This window comes from Psammomys obesus, unplaced genomic scaffold (assembly GCF_907164565.1).
Source record: "Psammomys obesus unplaced genomic scaffold, mPsaObe1.curated_primary_1811, whole genome shotgun sequence".
In the NCBI taxonomy this organism is placed as follows: Eukaryota; Metazoa; Chordata; class Mammalia; order Rodentia; family Muridae; genus Psammomys; species Psammomys obesus.
The window spans coordinates 5,792,704-5,810,583 of NW_026592710.1; the positions used below are offsets into that span (position 1 = coordinate 5,792,704).

Sequence of the window (17,880 nt, forward strand, 5' to 3'; positions counted from 1 at the left end):
TCCTTCCTTCCTTCCTTCCTTCTTCCTTCCTTCCTTCCCTCCTTCCCTCCCCCCACCTCTTTCTTCTTGAGACGGAGTCTCTCTGCATAGTTTTGGCCGTCCTGCTCACAACTGTAGAACAGGCTGGCCTCGAACTCACAGAAGTCTGCCTGTCTCTGCCTCTGCAGTGGCGTTAAAGGTGTGAGCCACCACACCCAAGAACAGGTTTTGGTGCTGAGAAAGTTCTTAGAGAGTTTGAGGCCTTCACCTCTCTCTCTCCGCCTCCAAGAAGTGAGCTGGATGGGCTGGAGACCACCACAGCAGAGGCGGCCCTCAGTTTCTCTGAGGCACGTCCCCAACAGTCCCTGCCTTCTTAGATCAGGGCACACAGCGGATACCACTACCCAAGGGAAGCAGCCACTGGATCAACCCTGTGAGCAGTCCTTCCGAGTTCACTGGCAGCTTTAAAAGATAGGTTGATGATGATGATGATGATGATGATGATGATGATGATGATGTGTGTGTGAGTCTGTATGTGGTCATGAGCATATAAACGTGAGTGCCCAAAGAGGCCAGAGGTGTCCCCTGGGACTGGAGTTACAGACAGCTGTAAGCTGCCCCGTGTAGGTGCTGGGAATTCAATTTGGCCCTCTGGAAGGGCAGCCAGCCCTCCACGCTGAGCCATCTCTTCAGCCCTTCGGCAGCTTTTTTATTCTCTGATGAGGAGTGTAGCTCATGAGGCCACATCCCACCTGTGGTGCCAAAACTGACCATTTTGCCCCCAAGCTGGGTCCTTTTCCCTTTTGGAACTATAGGGCTACCAAGACTGAGCACCACGATGCAGCCGTGAAAAGGGCTTCTGTTCTTGGTCAGAAATAGAAGTGGGAGGAAGATTTACAAGTTAACACCCCCACTTTGTGCTTTATTGTGAGGTGGGGACTTCAGGCTGGTCTTGAATTCTCTGTAGCCCGGGCTTCCACTGAGCTTGCATTCCTAGTGTCCCAGGCTTCCAAGCAGCAGGCAGGGCCTGGCTTTTCTTTACGGTGTTTTAACATACGCATATATACGTGTGTGTGTGTGTGTGTGTGTGTGTGTGTGTGTGTACACTTTGTAAAATGACCAGCACAATTTAGCTCCTCGATACATTCACCACCACACGTAGTTATCTTTGTGTGTGTGAGAGAGTGTGTGCATGCGTGTGTGTGCATGTGTGTGCGCGCGCGCGTGTGTCCTGAATCAGGGTTAGTGACAGTCAACATGGACAGATGCTGCACATCGCTGTGCCATTAACTGCCGTCACCAGGCCTTGACCTGCAGTTCCAGGCTTGCTTGCCCCACATAACAGAAACTTTGCACTCCTCACCAGCATCACCCCTTACCCTCTTCCCCAGGCTCCTGGCAACCGCGCTAGTGGGCTGCAGCCGAGTCTGAGGCTGCAGCTCGTGCCCTTCTGGGCCTCACTCCTCCACAAATCGCCCCTGCTGCAAAGCAACAGGACAGCCTTCATTTTCTGAGAGCCCTCTCATGTGACACCCGAGTTATAGTCTCACGTCAGCTTTCTTTCTCATCCTTCACCCCTTTCTTTCAAGGATCGGGAGGAACAAAATATGGGGGTTGGACACAGCTCAGTGACAGAACACTTGCTGAGCATGGACAAGGCCCTGGATCCCATCCGAAGCACCCCACTCTTCCCAAATTACTAGGGAAATATCTTGAGGCTTCAGTAAAAATACCCATGACCGAGGCTGACCCCGTGTTGGGTGTGAGTCAAGGATCCAGGGAAGGAGGCCTCCTGGCCTGATCTATAGTGAGTGTCCAGTTAATTAGTCAGTTAATACAGAACAACAGTGAGGACCTAGGGAGGACAGAGTGAAGGTGATTCACTCCAGGGCACTAAGGTAGCTGTGGCTGAGACACCCCACAAAACATGTTTTCCTTGCCTAAAACACTACTCTGTAGGAAAAAGAAAATTTCATCCAACAATCCTTAAGCAGTTTTGAGACCTGAGCTGCACAGCTACTGAGGGAAAGTTGGGCCCAACTGCTGTCCAGAATCTTTCCAGAAGACCTCGAAGCCCTATGCCTCCCTGGCATCTCCTAACTCCCCAGGCTGCACGCCTGGCTTCACGCCTGGACAGCTGAGGGGCAGGCAGCCGAGGTCAACCAACCCATGCCCTGGGCTAGTGGCCGTCTGGGTTGTTTCCTCCAAAGGGCTCATCTGCAGACCACAGCATGTGGGGGACATCCCCATTCCTGTTACTTTTTGAGCAGCGGGCACAGGGTCTCTTGTGACCCTGAGCATTCAAGTCCTTGGCCCCAGGCGCCTTCCTGTCTAACACAGGTGACAGCACTTGTCCTGTCAAGTACTTCCTCAGGGAGAGCAGTCTCGGACAGGCTGGGCGGTAATGCAGCTCTGTTATCTCAGCACCCGGGGTGGCAGAGGGAGGTGGATCATGAACTCAAGGCCAGTTTGGCCAATTTAAAGAGCCCTGTTTTAAACTGAGAAGGAGAAAATGGCTGGGGAGTATAGTTCAGTGGTAGAGCAGTTGTCCAGCATGCATGAGGCCCTGGGTTCGGTCCCTAGCAATGGAAAATAGCAAGCAACAGAACCAGAACAAACAAAACAAGATAATCCAAGTGAAGTCCTCTGGGGGGGGGGAACAGATTTTGCTTCATAGGGGACATTTGTTTGTTGTACCAGAAATAAAGTGAGTAGAGGCTCAGATGTTCCTGATCACCCCAGAGATATCCAGTGTCAATAGCGAGGTCAGTCTGCTCCATAGGACAAACCAAGCGGCAATGTTGCCAGGAGGATTCACCCCTGGCCAGACGCTTCTGGTGCACTGTCTAACTGTTCTGGCAACCAGAAGAGGGAGTGGCTCTCAGTCCATCTGATAGATGAGAAGGCACTGAAAGAGTTAAACATCTAGGTGCAATGGCACACGCCTGTAATTCTAGCACACGGGAGGTAGAGGCAGGAGGATCAGGAATTTGAGGCCTGCCTCAGTTGCACATGAATGAGTCAGAATGAAAAAGCCTTAGCCACAGCTAAATTGGGAAGGAGCTGGCACCAATGATAGCTGCTCTTCCCTCCCAAACCAGCTCCCACGATACCTGTCTCGGGCCATGCTTCCAGCCTGTGTCTTATGGACCTCAGTAAATAATATTTTGCATGAATGCATGCTTCTCCCTATCCATTTATGAGCAAATGCTACCGGAGGGATTAAAATGAAGATTCCTTGAAAGTGTTTATTGCCGTGTTAACTTCTTGGAGTTTTTCTCAACCAAGGAAAGCTACGAGTAACCTCCAGTTCCACTGTGGGTTAGGAACAGAACTATCTTTGAATTCCCTTCATAGCTGAGGTTAGCCTCACACGCCTTTACTCCTACCTCTGCCTCCCACTTGTTAAGACACAGACATGCGTCACCACTCCTGGCTCACCCGGACTTCATACATCCCAGGAAAGCATTCCACAAGCTGAGGTGTAGCCCCCAGCCCGGCTACAGGCCCTTCCTCAACAGCTGTTCCAGTGGCATGACTCCTAACGGGCATCTGTCTATAAAAACCACACTGACTCCTATAAAAGTGCGGCTGTCCTTTGGGCTTGTGAGCAAACCTCGCTCTTCCAGACGGAACGCCCAGCTGAGGGCGGCCCTGGGGAGTCCCAAGGAAAGCTGAGCAGGCCCCCAGCGCTCGCTGTGCTCAGTCGCACACTTACCCCCTTCTTCTCTCGATTCTTTTCATCCATCGTTGCTCTGCCTGTGGCTCTCCTCCTCCTCAAAGTGCCAGCTGTGCTGTGTGGAGAGGGAAGACATTTAGGGTGTACTTTGGCCGTGCCAACTCCCAGCCAATTGCACTTTTATTGCCAGTTTAAATCAGAATAACCCTTTCAAGCACCGGAAAATTGCCCTTTCTTTCACTTCTGCTTTTAAGTTAAACATCTAGAGTCTGGCTAAGCCAGCGGGTCCCCTGAAATTGCAGGCTCAGCGTGGTACCCAGAGGAAACAGTCCCCAGCGTTTCACCAGCGCCCAAGTCTCCACCAGTCACGTTGTGGAAGAGTGACTGGAAAGTTAATTTTTGTCTGGAACACACGGAGGCCAACAGCTGTCGCTGGCCCCATACCACATTAGCTAATGAGGCAACAGATGGGCTGCTAAGGCTTAGGAGAGTGGTCCCCACCGAGAGGTCTACAGCCAAGCCTAGCGGAGAGTCGGTTCTCGCCCAACCAACCATGCTGAGGCTATTATTATCATTACTGCTCCTGTTATAATGGAAACTGAACGTGGGTGCTTATGCTGTACCCCCGTTCAGCATAACTTGAGCTACGCCCTAGCCTCAAATATCACTTTTAGAGGGGGGAAAAATTATTTTGTCTTTTTAGGGAACCCTGAGTGGTCCGGAGAGACACACCTTTCAGTACCGGGAAAGCAGTAAATACCTTGTAGAGTCTCTTTGCAGGGCAGGATAGGTCGCTGGAGTGAGTCTGGGTCCAGCAATCTGCCCACAGCCTGGCCACTGCGGGCTCCTGCGCTCAGCACGTGTCCAGCTGCTACGGGGCTGACCAGGCCAAGTGGTCAAAACCCAGAGCAAAGTCCCACCAGGCCCGCAGATTTTCGTCCTTGTTAGACATGCTCCTGTGATCTATTTGCTGTGATTCACGTCCAGTTAGCCAACATCTTTCCTCGTCGCCTTCACCCTTCAGCCCACTTGGAGTCCAGAAACGCAGGTCCGCTCAGATGGCAGCGGACAGTAGGAGCATCTCCCTCCGGAAAACCTCCTCAGCTCCGACACAAGGGTCTCCAGCTAAGGCGTGACAGAATCAGAGCTTTTCATAGTTTCCGAAGGGTTGGGGGCCTCCAAAGAAAAAGCACGTATATTGAGGGTGGCTGGCGGTGTCACTTACTCGGGGTTGAGGGGGGCGGTACAGAACCGAAAAGCCCAGTTTGCAGTCTTAGGCATGCAGAGACCAGAGACGGGCTTCCTGGCCGCCAGCTGGTTCCCTTCTCTCTGCCTGCTCTGCGGTAGGATAGGACCTGAAAGCTAAGGGTTCAATGCCTGCCCAGACTTCCCCCAATAGTGCAGGTCTGCGGTCAGACCCTGAGAGAATTATCCAACCGGTGGCATCTGGTTCCCACGCAGTCGCAGCCCAGCGTGACCAACGCTCATCCTCAGTCCCAAGGGGCGCGTGCGCGGCTGAGCTGAGCCAGGGAGGGGTTTGGAATGGGGACGCAGCTTCACGGGACCCTGGGAACCCGAGAGCGAGCCGGCGCCTCTGTCTGGTCGGCCTCATCCCGACCGGTCCTGCCCACGGGAATCAGGGCCCTCGTCCCGCGGCCACCTTCAGGGCACGCTTGGAGGCTATTCTATGTTGTCAGTGTCCCCTGAAGAGGCTGTCCTGGGTCTGTGGAGTCAGCCAAGCAGTACCTGGGGGCCGGACTCTAGTGGGACCTTCTTTGATACCCTCCTCTTCAGGATTCATTTTTATTTCATGCGCGTTGGGTTTTGCCTGCATGTGTGTCTGCGTGAGGGTGTGAGTTGCAGGCAGTTGTGAGCTGCCACGTGGGTGCAGGGAATTGAACCGGGGTCCCCTGGAAGAGCAGCGAGCGCTCTCAACTGCTGAGCCATCTCTCCAGCCCCGTCTCAGCCCTTTCAGATTAAGATGCTTTCAGAATGTTTTAAAACGTTCCTTTATTTCATTTCATCGTTCATGTGTGTGTGTGCACCGTGTGGTTACCCGGTTCCCACTAAGCCCGGAAGAGGGTGACGGATCCTCTGGAAGTAGACTCCCTTGTACGGTTACCGCGACATCTCTCCAACCCTTAAGTTGCTTCTAAATGGGGAAATAACTTTGCCAACAATCCTGGGATGAAGATTTAGGTCTCAGATCTCAATTCCAAAATAACGGTTAGTAAAACAACACAGAAACTTTATCAGCATACAGTTTTAGAGTAAGAGTCATGCCCAGTGGGGCTGGAGAGATGGCTCAGAGGTTAAGAACATTGTCTGCTCTTCCAGAGGTCCTGAGTTCAGTTCCCAGCACCCACATGCTGGTTCACACCATCGATAATAGGATCTATGCCCTCTTCTGTCCTGCAGATATGCAGGAACACAGAACACTCATATACATAAAAAAAATAAATCCTTTTTGTTTTTTTAAGTCTTGCCCAGTGTGATGGCAGACTATAATCCCTCCAGCACGTGGGAGGTAAGGCAGGCTATCAGAAGATCATACTTGGATAGACAGCCTGGGTTATGTGAGGCCATATCTAAAACAAAACAAAACAAAACAAAACATTAGAAGTGGAGGAGACAGAGGAGGGGAGGAAAATTTAAAATCTGGAAGCTGTTTTTTTCTAGGATGTGAGTTTATGTATGGTTTTCCTTTGAGTCTGTGTTTTTATTTTCTAAGCCTTTTGCTATAACAGAGAGGAGAGATGATGGGTACAAAAATAGCCTTAGTCACTTGGGGCTCAGACTCTGGTTGGGGAAACAGAATGCTCTACTTTCTTCCTATTGGTGTGATAAAGGCTATAACCAAAATCAGCCTAGAAGGAAAGGGTTTGTTTCAGCTCACAGCCCCTGGTCACAGTCCATCCTTGAGGGAAGCCGAGGCAGAAAGTCAAGGGGAAAGCTAGAGCAGGAACTGAAGCGGCGATGGTAGGAACAGTGTTGACTGGCTTGTCTCTACGGCCTGCTTTCTTTGTACGTCTCAGGACCACCTGCCCAAAGGTGGCACCGCCCACGACGGCCGGGGCCCTCCCACGACGGCCGGGGCCCGCCCACAGCATCATTATTCAAGAAAGTGCCCCACCCACGTGTGCACAAGCCAATCAGATGCAGGCATTTTCTCTGTTGAGATCTCTCTCTTCCCAAGCCCATTGATGGAAAAAAAGAAAAGAGAAGAAAACCTAAACAGCGCAGAATTTAGTCAAGTGAACACATTGAGCAAGTCAGGGCTATTACTGGCTCTTGGCAGGGGTAGGGGAGCTGGGGTGAGAGTGAGCAGGGAAGGGGGAAGCTAGAGTGCTCTGATGGTGGGGAGCGCCAGCCAGGGGACAGTGTGTGCTAACAGTATGTGCTTTGCAATGAAGGGATTGCAAAACGAGGTTGAGCATAAGGGAAATGGGAGGGACAGTGAGAGGAGACAGTGAAATGGACAGCAGACGACTGTCAGTGCTTGTACCCTTGCTTTCTTTTTTCTCTCTTTTTTTGTTGGTTTGTTTTTGTTGTTTTTAAGACAGAGTCTCTCTACAGAGCCCTAGCTGTCCAGAAATTCACTATGAGGATGAGGCCGGCCTCAAGTTCACAGAAATCTGTCTACCTCTGCTTCCTGAGTTCAGGAGCTTGCTTTTTTTTTTTTTTTTTTTTTTTTTTTAGAATTTGGGAGAAGCAGGGTGTCCTGGTTTCTTTTCTATTGCTGTGATAAAATAAAATTAAAAAAAAATGATGACCAAAAGCAATTTAGGGGAAGTGGGTTTATGTGGTTTACAGTTCCAGGTTACAGCTCATCACTGAGGAGAAATCAAGGCAGGAACTCAGTCAGTCACATCATAGCCACAGTCAAGAGCAGAGAGAAACAAAGGCACCCCCAAGTTGCCTGCTACTCTCGTGTAGCTTCTTCTTCTTTTGTATAGTGTAGCATCTCCCGCCTAGGGAATGGCACCGCCCACAGTGGACTGGGACTTCCCAGCAAACAAGAGGATATGCCCACAGGCCCAACCTGGGCACTTCTTCATCTGAGGCTCTTGTCTTAGATAATTCTAGGTTGTCAAAGGTGACATTTAAAACTAGCCATCACACTGGGCCTGGTGGTGGTGGTGGTTGTTGTGGTGGTGGTGGGGTGTGTGTGTGTGCGTGTGCTTCCGATATCAGGAATGCTACGGCAGGAAGATTTTGAGTGGCAGCTGGGTCTGGACTATATACTGAGACTTGGTCTCAAAGTAAAAATGTTCGGGAGGGGAACTGGGAGTGAAGTTCAGATGCCCAGCATGAATGAGGCCCTGGGTTCGTCTGTCTGCTGCACTGCAAATGCGGAAGAACATGTTTGGTATGATGGTACAATGTGTGATTTGGATGGAGTTTTTTTTTTTTTTTAACATTCATTTTCATGTCTGTAAGTGTTTGCCTGGGTGCATGTATATTCACCATGTACATACCTGGTGCCTGAAGAAGCCAAGAAGAAGATATCACACCCCATAACAAAAGAGTGAATGCAACACTGAGTCACGTCTCCAGGCCTTGGTGGCTGTCTCCTGTAACCCAGGCTGGCCAGATGTAGTGAGGATGATCTTGATCCTCCTGCCAGCAGCTCAGAGTGCTGGGATTATATGTCTCATCTAGCTGGTGCGGGTATGAAGAGGTTCAGGACACTTCCACACACAGGCTTTGTTCTAACTCTGCCCTAATGGGGTTTTGTTTAGTTTTTCATACTAGTGTAGTGTGAGGCACTCACAGCTTTTATCCCTGAGCCACACGGCCAGCCACACCTTCAGATCTCAAAGCCATGGAAACAGTATTCCGGCAGGGAGTAGCCGGAACCCTGGTGGGATGCTGGAACCAGTTGTCTCCCCGCTTTTGCCTCCTCACAGTCACAGCAGCTTTTGTTTGCATTCAAATGACGTAGCATTCCAGCAGCCAGCCCCAGCTGTCTCTCCTTCAGCGGGTATCTGTCTACGCCATAGGGCAGCATGTCAGGTCATTCGGCAGCGTGCATGCACAGCAGAGTGGAAAACCCTGGATGCTGAAGGCACAGAATGAAACGGGCATGTGCCGGAGGAGGTTGCTTTGAGGTAGGACCTGGCAGCGGTTGGGCGGCCATCATTTCTATTCCAGGCTTTGATAAGGAAAGGGTCAGAACAAGGTCCAAGCACACCTATTCTTCAGCTGCTGTTGGTTTGCACCTTGTCTTGAGGTGGGGGGGATTGGCACAGGAGGTCGAAAGTCCAAAGCTTGCCCAACATGTCTCCTGTCACCTGTGCCCTCTCCCTAGCTATACTTCACAGGTGCGTGTCCACTAACCAGGAAAACCCAAGACCAAAATGATGACTAGTGAAAACAGGAGGAGTTTGTGTTCTGTCATCACTTTAACACCTGTCCACGCCTCGAACCACTGTGTCTGAAGAAGGGAGGCTGCTGTCCACACTGACTCAACACCTGCTGTGCAAGTTCCAGAGGCATGACCAGCTTGCTGTGTTCTTATCCTACCAAGAACAGAGCTTGACCTTGTCTATCATAGGGTGCAGAGGCAAGCAGGGTTCATTCCTCAGAATCACGGGCCCAAAGCATGAGAGCCCAGGTTATCCCAGCGCCTTAGGAATCTGCACAGCTTCTGACGATTAAGCACAGCTGCTCTGAGTGTTCCTTTCATTTTTTTAAAAAAGATATATTGTTTTTTGTGTTATTTGTGTGTATGTGCGCACACGTTCTGTGTACCAGTGTCCCTTGGAGCTGGATTTACAAGTGTTGTGAGGTGTGTTAGGAAGCCAGCTCTGTCCTCTAGAATACAGGAAATATTTTACCCACGGTGCCATCTCTCTGGCTGCCCCTTCCCACCCCACAATGCCATCGCTTTTAAATTTGTGGCTAAAAAAATACAGGAGGGCCAGGCATGGTGGCACACACCTGTAATCCCAGCACTCGGGGAGGCAGAAGCAGGGGGACCTCTGTGGGTTCAAGGCCAGTCTGGTCTACAAAGTGAGTCCAGGATATCCAGTGCTACACAGAAAAACTCTGTGCCAAAAAACTGTTTGGTTTCAGACATGCTAGGTCCCTACCTGCCACTGGGCATGGCTGGCACACCCTGCCCTCTTCCTAGGGGCAGGGCTCCCCCTCTCCTGGAGGCCCTTCACTACATAATCCAGACATTTTGGTTCCTCTTCCCTTCCCTCTCTCTCTCCCCTTTCCTCTCCCACTCCTCTCCTGTCCCTCTCTGTGTCTCTCCTCTTCTGTCTCTCCCCCTGTACACACTCCTCCCTCTTCTCTCTCCCCTCTCTCGCCGCTTCCAATAAACCTGAATTTTATGATAGAACTTCGTCTCGCCATTAGCTCATTCCATTTCATTTCTCTCATACCCCATCGTTCTCCGCCCGCTCTGATCTGGTCATCTTTAAACCCGGGAGAAGTTGAGTTCCCAGCCTGCCACGTGGGGGCTGCTTCTCCCCTCCTACCTCCCTCTCTGCCTGACGCATCTTTGTACTTGGCGAGTGACCTGCCTGTCAGCCGATGTCAAGAGGTACCAACTGCTTCTTCCAGGACCCCTCAGACTCGCTCTGTGAAGCCATGGCCACGCCAGAGTTAGTCTGTTCGAACAAAGGCCCGGCTTTTGTTTTGAGGTAACCTTATGTTTTGGAGACGTCTAGTTGTAGGTTAACCTCACCAAACTGGTCCCAGAATATTGAACTGGGATGCCACTTCCATAGTCTTGGGATTCCGATAAAGGCTGGGAAGGTAGGTGCTCCTGGGTGTCTGTGGGAATTGTTCCAAACTCCATCTGTCCAGGTTTGGGGGAACATGCCCGCTCACTCCTCCCCTCCTCCACTTTCCACAGCTGCTTTCTACACGCACAGCGCCAGGCCCCACCCACCCTCTCCCCGCTCTATTCTACCTCCCCTCCATCCATGCATGCTCTCAGCAGCAGTGGCAGCACCGCCACCCGCACCACCACCAGCACCGCCACCCGCACCGCCACCAGCACCGCCACCCGCACCGCCACCAGCACCGCCACCCGCACCGCCACCAGCACCGCCACCAGCACCGCCACCAGCACCGCCACCCATGGCAGTTTTAAACCACCCTCTGCCTGCTGCTTACAACAACATGGCTGGTCGCCATGTTGCTTTTGGGATAAAAGGGATGAAGCCATGGCTTCATCGACATCTTGACTAAGGGCAGTCACATGACTGGCAACCATTTTGGTTATGCGAGATCGTGGCTTGGCCGCCATCTTTATTGAGGGTTGCCAACTGCGTTCAGACCCCCATGTACCCCTTCTTCTTTTTAAGCTTTTGCTGTTCAGTCTGTAATGATGCAGTGTGATAGAATGAGCAGGATTGCCAGTCTCTCTGTGAACTGTACCTATGATTGAAAGTTTTGCTTTGACACTAGTTCAGAAACATATTTGAAGCCATGCTAAGAACTGATGCAGTGAATTACAAGATTACCTGGTCTCTTGTTTTACGGTTTCAAGCTTAAGGCTAAGATGGATAACTAAAAACAAACAAAGTTTGTTTAGCTCAGCTCTACGTAATAGATCATGGTGCTCAAACCATAATCAGAGAATCTGTAGAATAAGTACCTTTAAATGCTTAATAAAAAAGCCTACTATGCCACAGACCCCACCTTCTATGCCTCACCACCTTCTAGTGGTGACTCAAGGCCTCCAAGAAGATCTGGGCCTAATGACAGATGACTCCACCATGATTGTGCTACTGGGCAAGCCTGCTCCAACTCGCCTGCTGCTAAGGCCCTGCCCAAATTGGACAAACATGACACCCGGAGAGTTGACTGTCCCGTTTTGCCTAAACAAAATAAGGTCAGTCATTCTCCCAAGGTCCTCCTCCACAGAAAGGCCTCTCAGTTTTGCTGGGCCCAACAGCCCAACGACTGATGCCGGATGCTGCCCTAGGACCTATGCTCAGAACAAAGCTACCAACACCACAGGAGCCTCGTGGGAAGTCGGGCTTGGTAACGGGTAGGCCTCTGTCATATTAATCAATACATAGGCCACCTGGATTATGCTTCCTGCAGCAATCTATCCTTCTCAGGTCTCTGATGGGTTTGAGAATCAGTTTAACAGCAGAAACCAAGACTTCAGCCGCCTTCTCAGAAAAGCGTAAAGTTTATGTAAGGTCTGAGAAGGTATTTTAAGGCTGGAAATAAGAAAATGATTTAAGGTATATAAAAACTCTTCCCCCCCCCCCCACTCTGCTACTGTTGTATTAAGACTGTTCAGAGCTTTAATGTTAATCAGATTTTAAATTGCCTCCCCAGCCAATTTGTCTCTTTTTATAAACTTAAAAAGATTCTTGTAAGCTTCAGGAGATCCACTTGAATCCACAGGCCATGCCCCAGATAAGTACGGCCAATCAGCAGCCTGTCTCCCGGCCTGCCTGTTCCTCTGTGGCACTGTGAGCTTCAAGGCCACAGGAGGGCAGTGATCATAGGCTTTCCTACAGGATGTTGAAATCTTCACACCAGCCCACACGTCAGCAAGCGCTATGGCTCCACCCCCTTGCTGCTTTGTCAGTCATTCATCAGCACAGGACAGAACCAAGTCCAGATCATCTACCTTCCATTTCCTACCTCCACAGCCTGGGAAGTGTGTTATGGAGGCCACACAGCGGCCCCTGGCATCCAAATGATGAGCAACAGCCCACACCCTCGGGGATCCTGGAAGTGGAAGAGCCTCTAGGCGACACAATCTGTGGGCCATATCTCCCGGGAGCTCATGGGAAAGACAGTCTTGGGGATAAGCACAGAGATGCATGCCTTTAACCCTGGGAAGCCGAGGCAGGAGGATCAAGAAAGTTCCATATTGTCTAGATGTGCTTAGAAAGAATTTCGGGCCAGCCCGGGGAACTTTGTGAGACCCTGTCTCAGGTCTGAGCTGTGATATCTAATGACCTCTTTGGGTTTATTGTATGAGGCACATCAGCAGACCTTCACAGCAGGCACCCGTGCTTAGTCACATCAGCCACAATAATCACTGCAATCCAAACTGAACTAAGCCTTTAGCTGACTTGCTGCACCCCACCTCAAACAGTGAAGGGCTGGGAGTGTAGCTCAGCACGGGTCGCTTGCTAGCGTGCGTGCTCGTGAGAATCTTTGCTCACTCCCCAGTACTGCAAATATGTCTGTAATCCCACCTCTAGGAAAGCTGAAGAGATTTTGAGACCAGCCTCGATTATATAGTAGGGCTGAGGGGTGGGGGCGACGAGGTGGGGCTGCAGCTCAGAGGCAGAGAGCTCTTACCTGGCGCCTGTAAGAACCTGGGTTCGATCCTCCAAAGCCGTAAATCCCAGCTGCCAGACACACAGACCTATGAAGTCTGCATTTCAGCAGATCTCAGTTAGGTAAGGCTGACCCAAGCATCCAAGAAGCAGTATTCTCTGCTTCTCCTGAATGTCACCTGTCAATAATTCCAAGTTGGGTATGGAGACGCAAACTGGTGATTCCAACAGCAGAAGGCCCAGGCAGGAAGACGAGCAGGAGGTCCGGGCCCACCTGAACTATACAGTAGAAGAACAAAAACAAAAAACAGTTTCTCCCCGACCTGTGGCCAGCCTGCAGCCAACTCACCCTCAAGGCTCTCCTTGCTGCTCCTCCAGCGATCATGTGAGGACTCTCTTACCTGTCTGTGCTTCCTCCTGGGATGGTGGCCAAGGGGGTGATGAAGGGAAGGAACAGGTTTATCCCCTGGAACCAGTGAATGGCACTCCCTGGTATCTTATCTGCATGAAGGCAGACCCGAGCAAGAAAACATAACTGCCTTGCACCTCCACCGACACTCCAGACCTTCTCAAAGAAAGACTGCCGGAGGCTGGGATGTGATGGTGCATACATGCCTGAAACCCCAGCAGGGGCAGGAGGATACTTGATTCTGGAGCTTGACTGAAGGCCAGGAAACACAATGAAAACGAAGTCGTCTGGGCATAGTGGTGCATGCTATAATATCAGCTCTGAGGAGGTGGAGGCCACTAAGGTCTGCGGTCACTACGATCTGGAGTCACTGAGATCTGAGGCCACTACAGTATGAGGTCACTAAGGTGTGGGATCACTAAGGTCTGAGGTCACTAAGATGTGGGGTCACTAAGGTCTGGGAGCCTGTTAAATTACCAAAAAACGAAACCCAAGCCAACTGAGCAAGTGGCCCTGAGCCTGGGGGTGTGGCTCAGAGACCACCCACCCAGCAGGTGAGGTCCTGGATTACATCCACAATACCAGACCTGGGCATACCCCAAATGTAATGTGTTTCAAATGTAATGTGTTTACAAGCTAGTTCCTGCCTCCAGGGGCCACTATGCTCCACAGCCATTTCACTCCTGAAATCTGCATTCCCATTCTCCTCTATAGAGAAAGAAATACAAAATTTATAAAGTATGCTGGCCTATGACCCTGACTGCCTCCTTGATTTAGTCAGTTTGTATATTCTGTAACTAATCTGTGTTTGCCAGTTTGCTCGAGCAAACCATGGAATCCTCTGAGTTTGGTGACTGAACCCTGTCACAATGACTCCAGGCAAGCATGTGGCTTTGCCAGGGAGGACCAGAGGCTGGAGGGCCTGCCTCCTTCTCTGGAGCATGAGTATAAGAGATTGCCAGGAATGCATGTATAAACAGAGCACCAACAGGAGCAATTATTGGCTGGAGGGATGGCTCTGTGGCTAAGAGCACTGGTTGCTTTTCCAGAGGACCTGGGTTCAATTCCCACATGGCAGCTCACAACCTCTCTATAACTCCATTCCCCCGGAACCTGATGCCCTTCTGGCCTCCGAGGACATCAAGTGTGCAACGGTGCACAGACATACATGTAGGCAAAACACCTGTACACACAATAATTAATTAATTAAGTTTAGAGAGTAGGTCTTTGTCAGGGCTGGGAAGGTTGCTCAGAGGTTGGCGCACCGGCGGATTTTCTGGGCACCCAGGCTCTGTCCGAACACACACATGCTGGCTCACAACTTCCTGTAACTCCAATTCCAGGGATTCAACCCCTTTTCTGACCTCCAAGAGCATGCGCTCAGAGCACAAACAAGTGGGCAAAACACTCATGCAGAAACAAAAAATTTAAATTATCCAGGTGTGGTGGCACCAGCCTTCAATCCCAGCATTCAGGAGGCAGAGGCAGGAAGAGCATATCTCTTCAAGTTCGAGGCCAGCATGGGTCTACACAGTGAGTCCCAGGCCAGTCAGAGCTACATGGTGAGACCCTGTCTCAAAAAAAAAAAAAAAAATTAAGTCTTTTTTAGGGTTTCTACTGACCCCCAAGGCTATGATGTCTCCTGTGCAGGGCAGGGCAGCAACTGGAATCTTCAGATTGGCTTCATGACCCAAGACAGGCTGACTAGTGGTGGACGTGACCTTCTGGGTCACAAAGCTTTCTCCAGTTGTCTTTGTGTGATGCGCTGGGGTCATCTTGGTCTCATGATTACCTAGTTAATAGAGAACCGAGCTTGGGAAACTGGCATCCTCACCCAGTGATATACTTATTAATGGGAGAGGGCTGTGGCTGGAATCTAGTCCTTTTCTAGAGCCTCACGGCTTACAGAGTTGGTGGTGCCATAGTTCTCAACCTGTGGGTCACGATCCCCTCAGAGTCAAATGACCTTCTCACAGGGAATGCCCATGACAGCAGGGATATTTACAATTCATAACAGCAGCAAAATCAGTTATGAAAAAGTAACGAAAATAATTTTATGGTTGGGGTCACCACATGAGGAACGGAATTAGAGTCACGGCATGAGGAAGGGTTAGAACTGCTGTGGTAGCAGGGCCAGACACTCTTTCCGCTTCGTTTTCAGTGGCCTGGGCCCTGTGAACATGCACTCTCTGCTGGGCCACATCTCTTGTCCTTCCTTGCCTGCATCTCGCTTCCATCAGTGGAGGCAGAGGACAGCAGAAGGTACCGTTCCTCTGGTGCCATCTACCTTGTACTTTCGAGAAAGGGTCTCTCGCTGGGACCTGAGGCTCACTGATTAGACTGGTATCCAGTAAGGGCTGGGGTCCTCCCATCTCTGCCTCCCTAGTGCTGGGATGACAGGCACACACCATCATGCTTTACTTTGTCAGTGGGTGTTGGGACTTGAACTCTGGTCCTCATGATCACTCAGCAAGTCCTTTACCCACTGAGACAGCATGTCGGTGGGAAATTATCTTTCTTGCCTTCTTGTAGGAGGACGCAGCCTGGAAGTGAGCGGTATCATTGTCTGCTCTGAGCCCCATATTGCCTGAGATTATTAAGTATGTGTGTTCATGACTGTCTGCTCTTGACTGTAAATGTCCTATGACCAGCTGCTTTGACCTTCTGCAGCTGTGAGTTTCCCGAAATGATGTGACCTGAATTTACAAGTTAAAACAAACCTTTATCCTAAGTTGCTTTTTTGTTTTTGAGATACTGCGTAGCCCTGGCTTGCCTGGAACTTTCTATGTAGAGTAGATTGGTCTTGAACTCCCAGAGATCTGCCTGCCTCTACTGCCTGAGCACAGGCTCTGCCCCCAAGCTGCTCCTTGTCAGGATATTTTCCTCCAGCAACAGAGATGAAATTATGACACAGGTGTGTGCATGGCTGGCTCCTGGAACTCATGGCCCCAGGAGAAAATATAGCATTCAGAGTGCCACTGGGGCTGTGGGAACCATAAGTCACCCTGTTGCGTGTCCACTGGGTGAGGGCAGAAAGGGGCCACGAAGCAGTGTCAGTCTGGAGCAGCGAGGAGCAGCAAGCTGCATTTCCTGCAGGCAGATGGTTGGAGGCAGCTTGGGAGGCAGGGGAAAGTACCAGGTCAGGGAGGCCTGGGATGCTGGACCTGGGGACTGGAAACCTGGCTCCTACATAGCAGACTTTCCTGAATCTCCACCTCTTTGTGTTCACACAAACAAATCCCAGTCAACCAGGACATGCATGTGCAGGCCTGTGATCCCAGCAATGGATTTGGGGTGCTGCAGAAGACCCCTGAGCAGAAAACAAAGATGAGAAGTGGCTTTCAGAATGAGGTTGGCAGTCAGGTCAGGTGGGAGGGAGGTATGGAAAGAGAGAGGCATAGCAGTCAGGGCCAGGGAGGGTCATAGAGGGTCATGCAAGGTCATGGAGGGCTGCAGAGCGTCATGGAGGGCTGTAGAGGGTCATGGAGGGTCATTGAGGGCTGTAGAAGGTCATGGAGGGTGGGAAACACAGTACATGGAAACCAACCACCAAAGGTGAAAGGTTCTGATGGACAGAAAGGGGATGGGTGGGTGGGTGGATCCGGGATTACAGAGTGTAACTTACCTAGGACTTAAGGACAGGAGCTAGACAGAGTGGGGCACAGCCAATCAAGGGGGTACCTGCACTTCCTTAAGTACAAGCACATGGCCAGAAGGTCCCCTGGGTCTCCGCAGCCCTCAGGCCAATCGGATTTGCCTCATCCCTCCCCACATCAGTGTGAGTCAGTTTAGCAAACACACAGAAGAAAAATGATTGACTCCTTTAATTTAAAACAGCAAGAGAGTTTGTGCTTTCGCTCAGCCAGGGATAACATCATACTCCAAAAAATAAATAAATAAATCTCATGCTAGGCTTAATTATGCCACAAAAACACTTGAAGAGGCGGCTGGAGAGCTAGTTCAGCAGTGAAGAGCATTTGCTGTTCTTGTAGGGAACCCGGGTTTAGTTCCCAGCTCCCACTGCTCACAACTCTCTGTAACCCCAGTCTAGGAGGATCTGTCTCCCTCTGGCTCCTGCACCCACATGGTACATTTACATACCCAAAACATTCATACACAAAACATTCACACACGTGAAAACAATGACATCGGGTTTCCTTTGTACTCTAAGCTTCCAATACATAATAATCTTTATATTTTTCAAAAGAGAGAGACACACAGAGAGAGAACAAACTAAAAAGCTTTAGAAAGCTGGCCAGGGCCTGGTGTGGTGGCGCATACCTGTAATCCCAGCACTCAGGGAGACAGAGGCAGGCCGATCGCTGTGAGTCCCTGGTCTACAAAGCGAGTCCAGGACAGCCAAGGCTACACAGAGAATCCCTGTTTCAGACACACATAAGGGGGGAGGAGGAGAAGATAGGAAAATAGCTAAATGTTAGAATACTCATCTAGAATGCACAAAGGCCCAGGTTCAATCCCCCAGTATCTAAAACTAAAACACACACACACACACACACACACACACACACACACACACACACACA

At 50.6% G+C, this 17,880-nt stretch overlaps 1 protein-coding gene across 2 annotated transcripts in view; it reads right to left on the minus strand.

The window, feature by feature from the left end:
* LOC129682726 (solute carrier family 2, facilitated glucose transporter member 5) overlaps nucleotides 1-4,081 on the minus strand; it is a 23,076-nt gene extending 18,995 nt beyond the window's left edge. Inside the window, exons 1-2 of one of the 2 annotated variants that reach the window (XM_055615241.1) lie at nucleotides 3,975-4,081; nucleotides 3,698-3,773 (exon numbers count right to left, since the gene is read on the minus strand). In XM_055615241.1, coding sequence (XP_055471216.1) covers nucleotides 3,698-3,727 — 30 coding nt within the window. In that variant the 5' untranslated portion in view covers nucleotides 3,728-3,773; nucleotides 3,975-4,081. Of the gene's footprint in view, nucleotides 1-3,697; nucleotides 3,774-3,876; nucleotides 3,942-3,974 lie in introns of those variants that run through there. The other variant, XM_055615240.1, reaches the window with a different exon arrangement.
* Nucleotides 4,082-17,880: the final 13,799 nt, after the last annotated feature.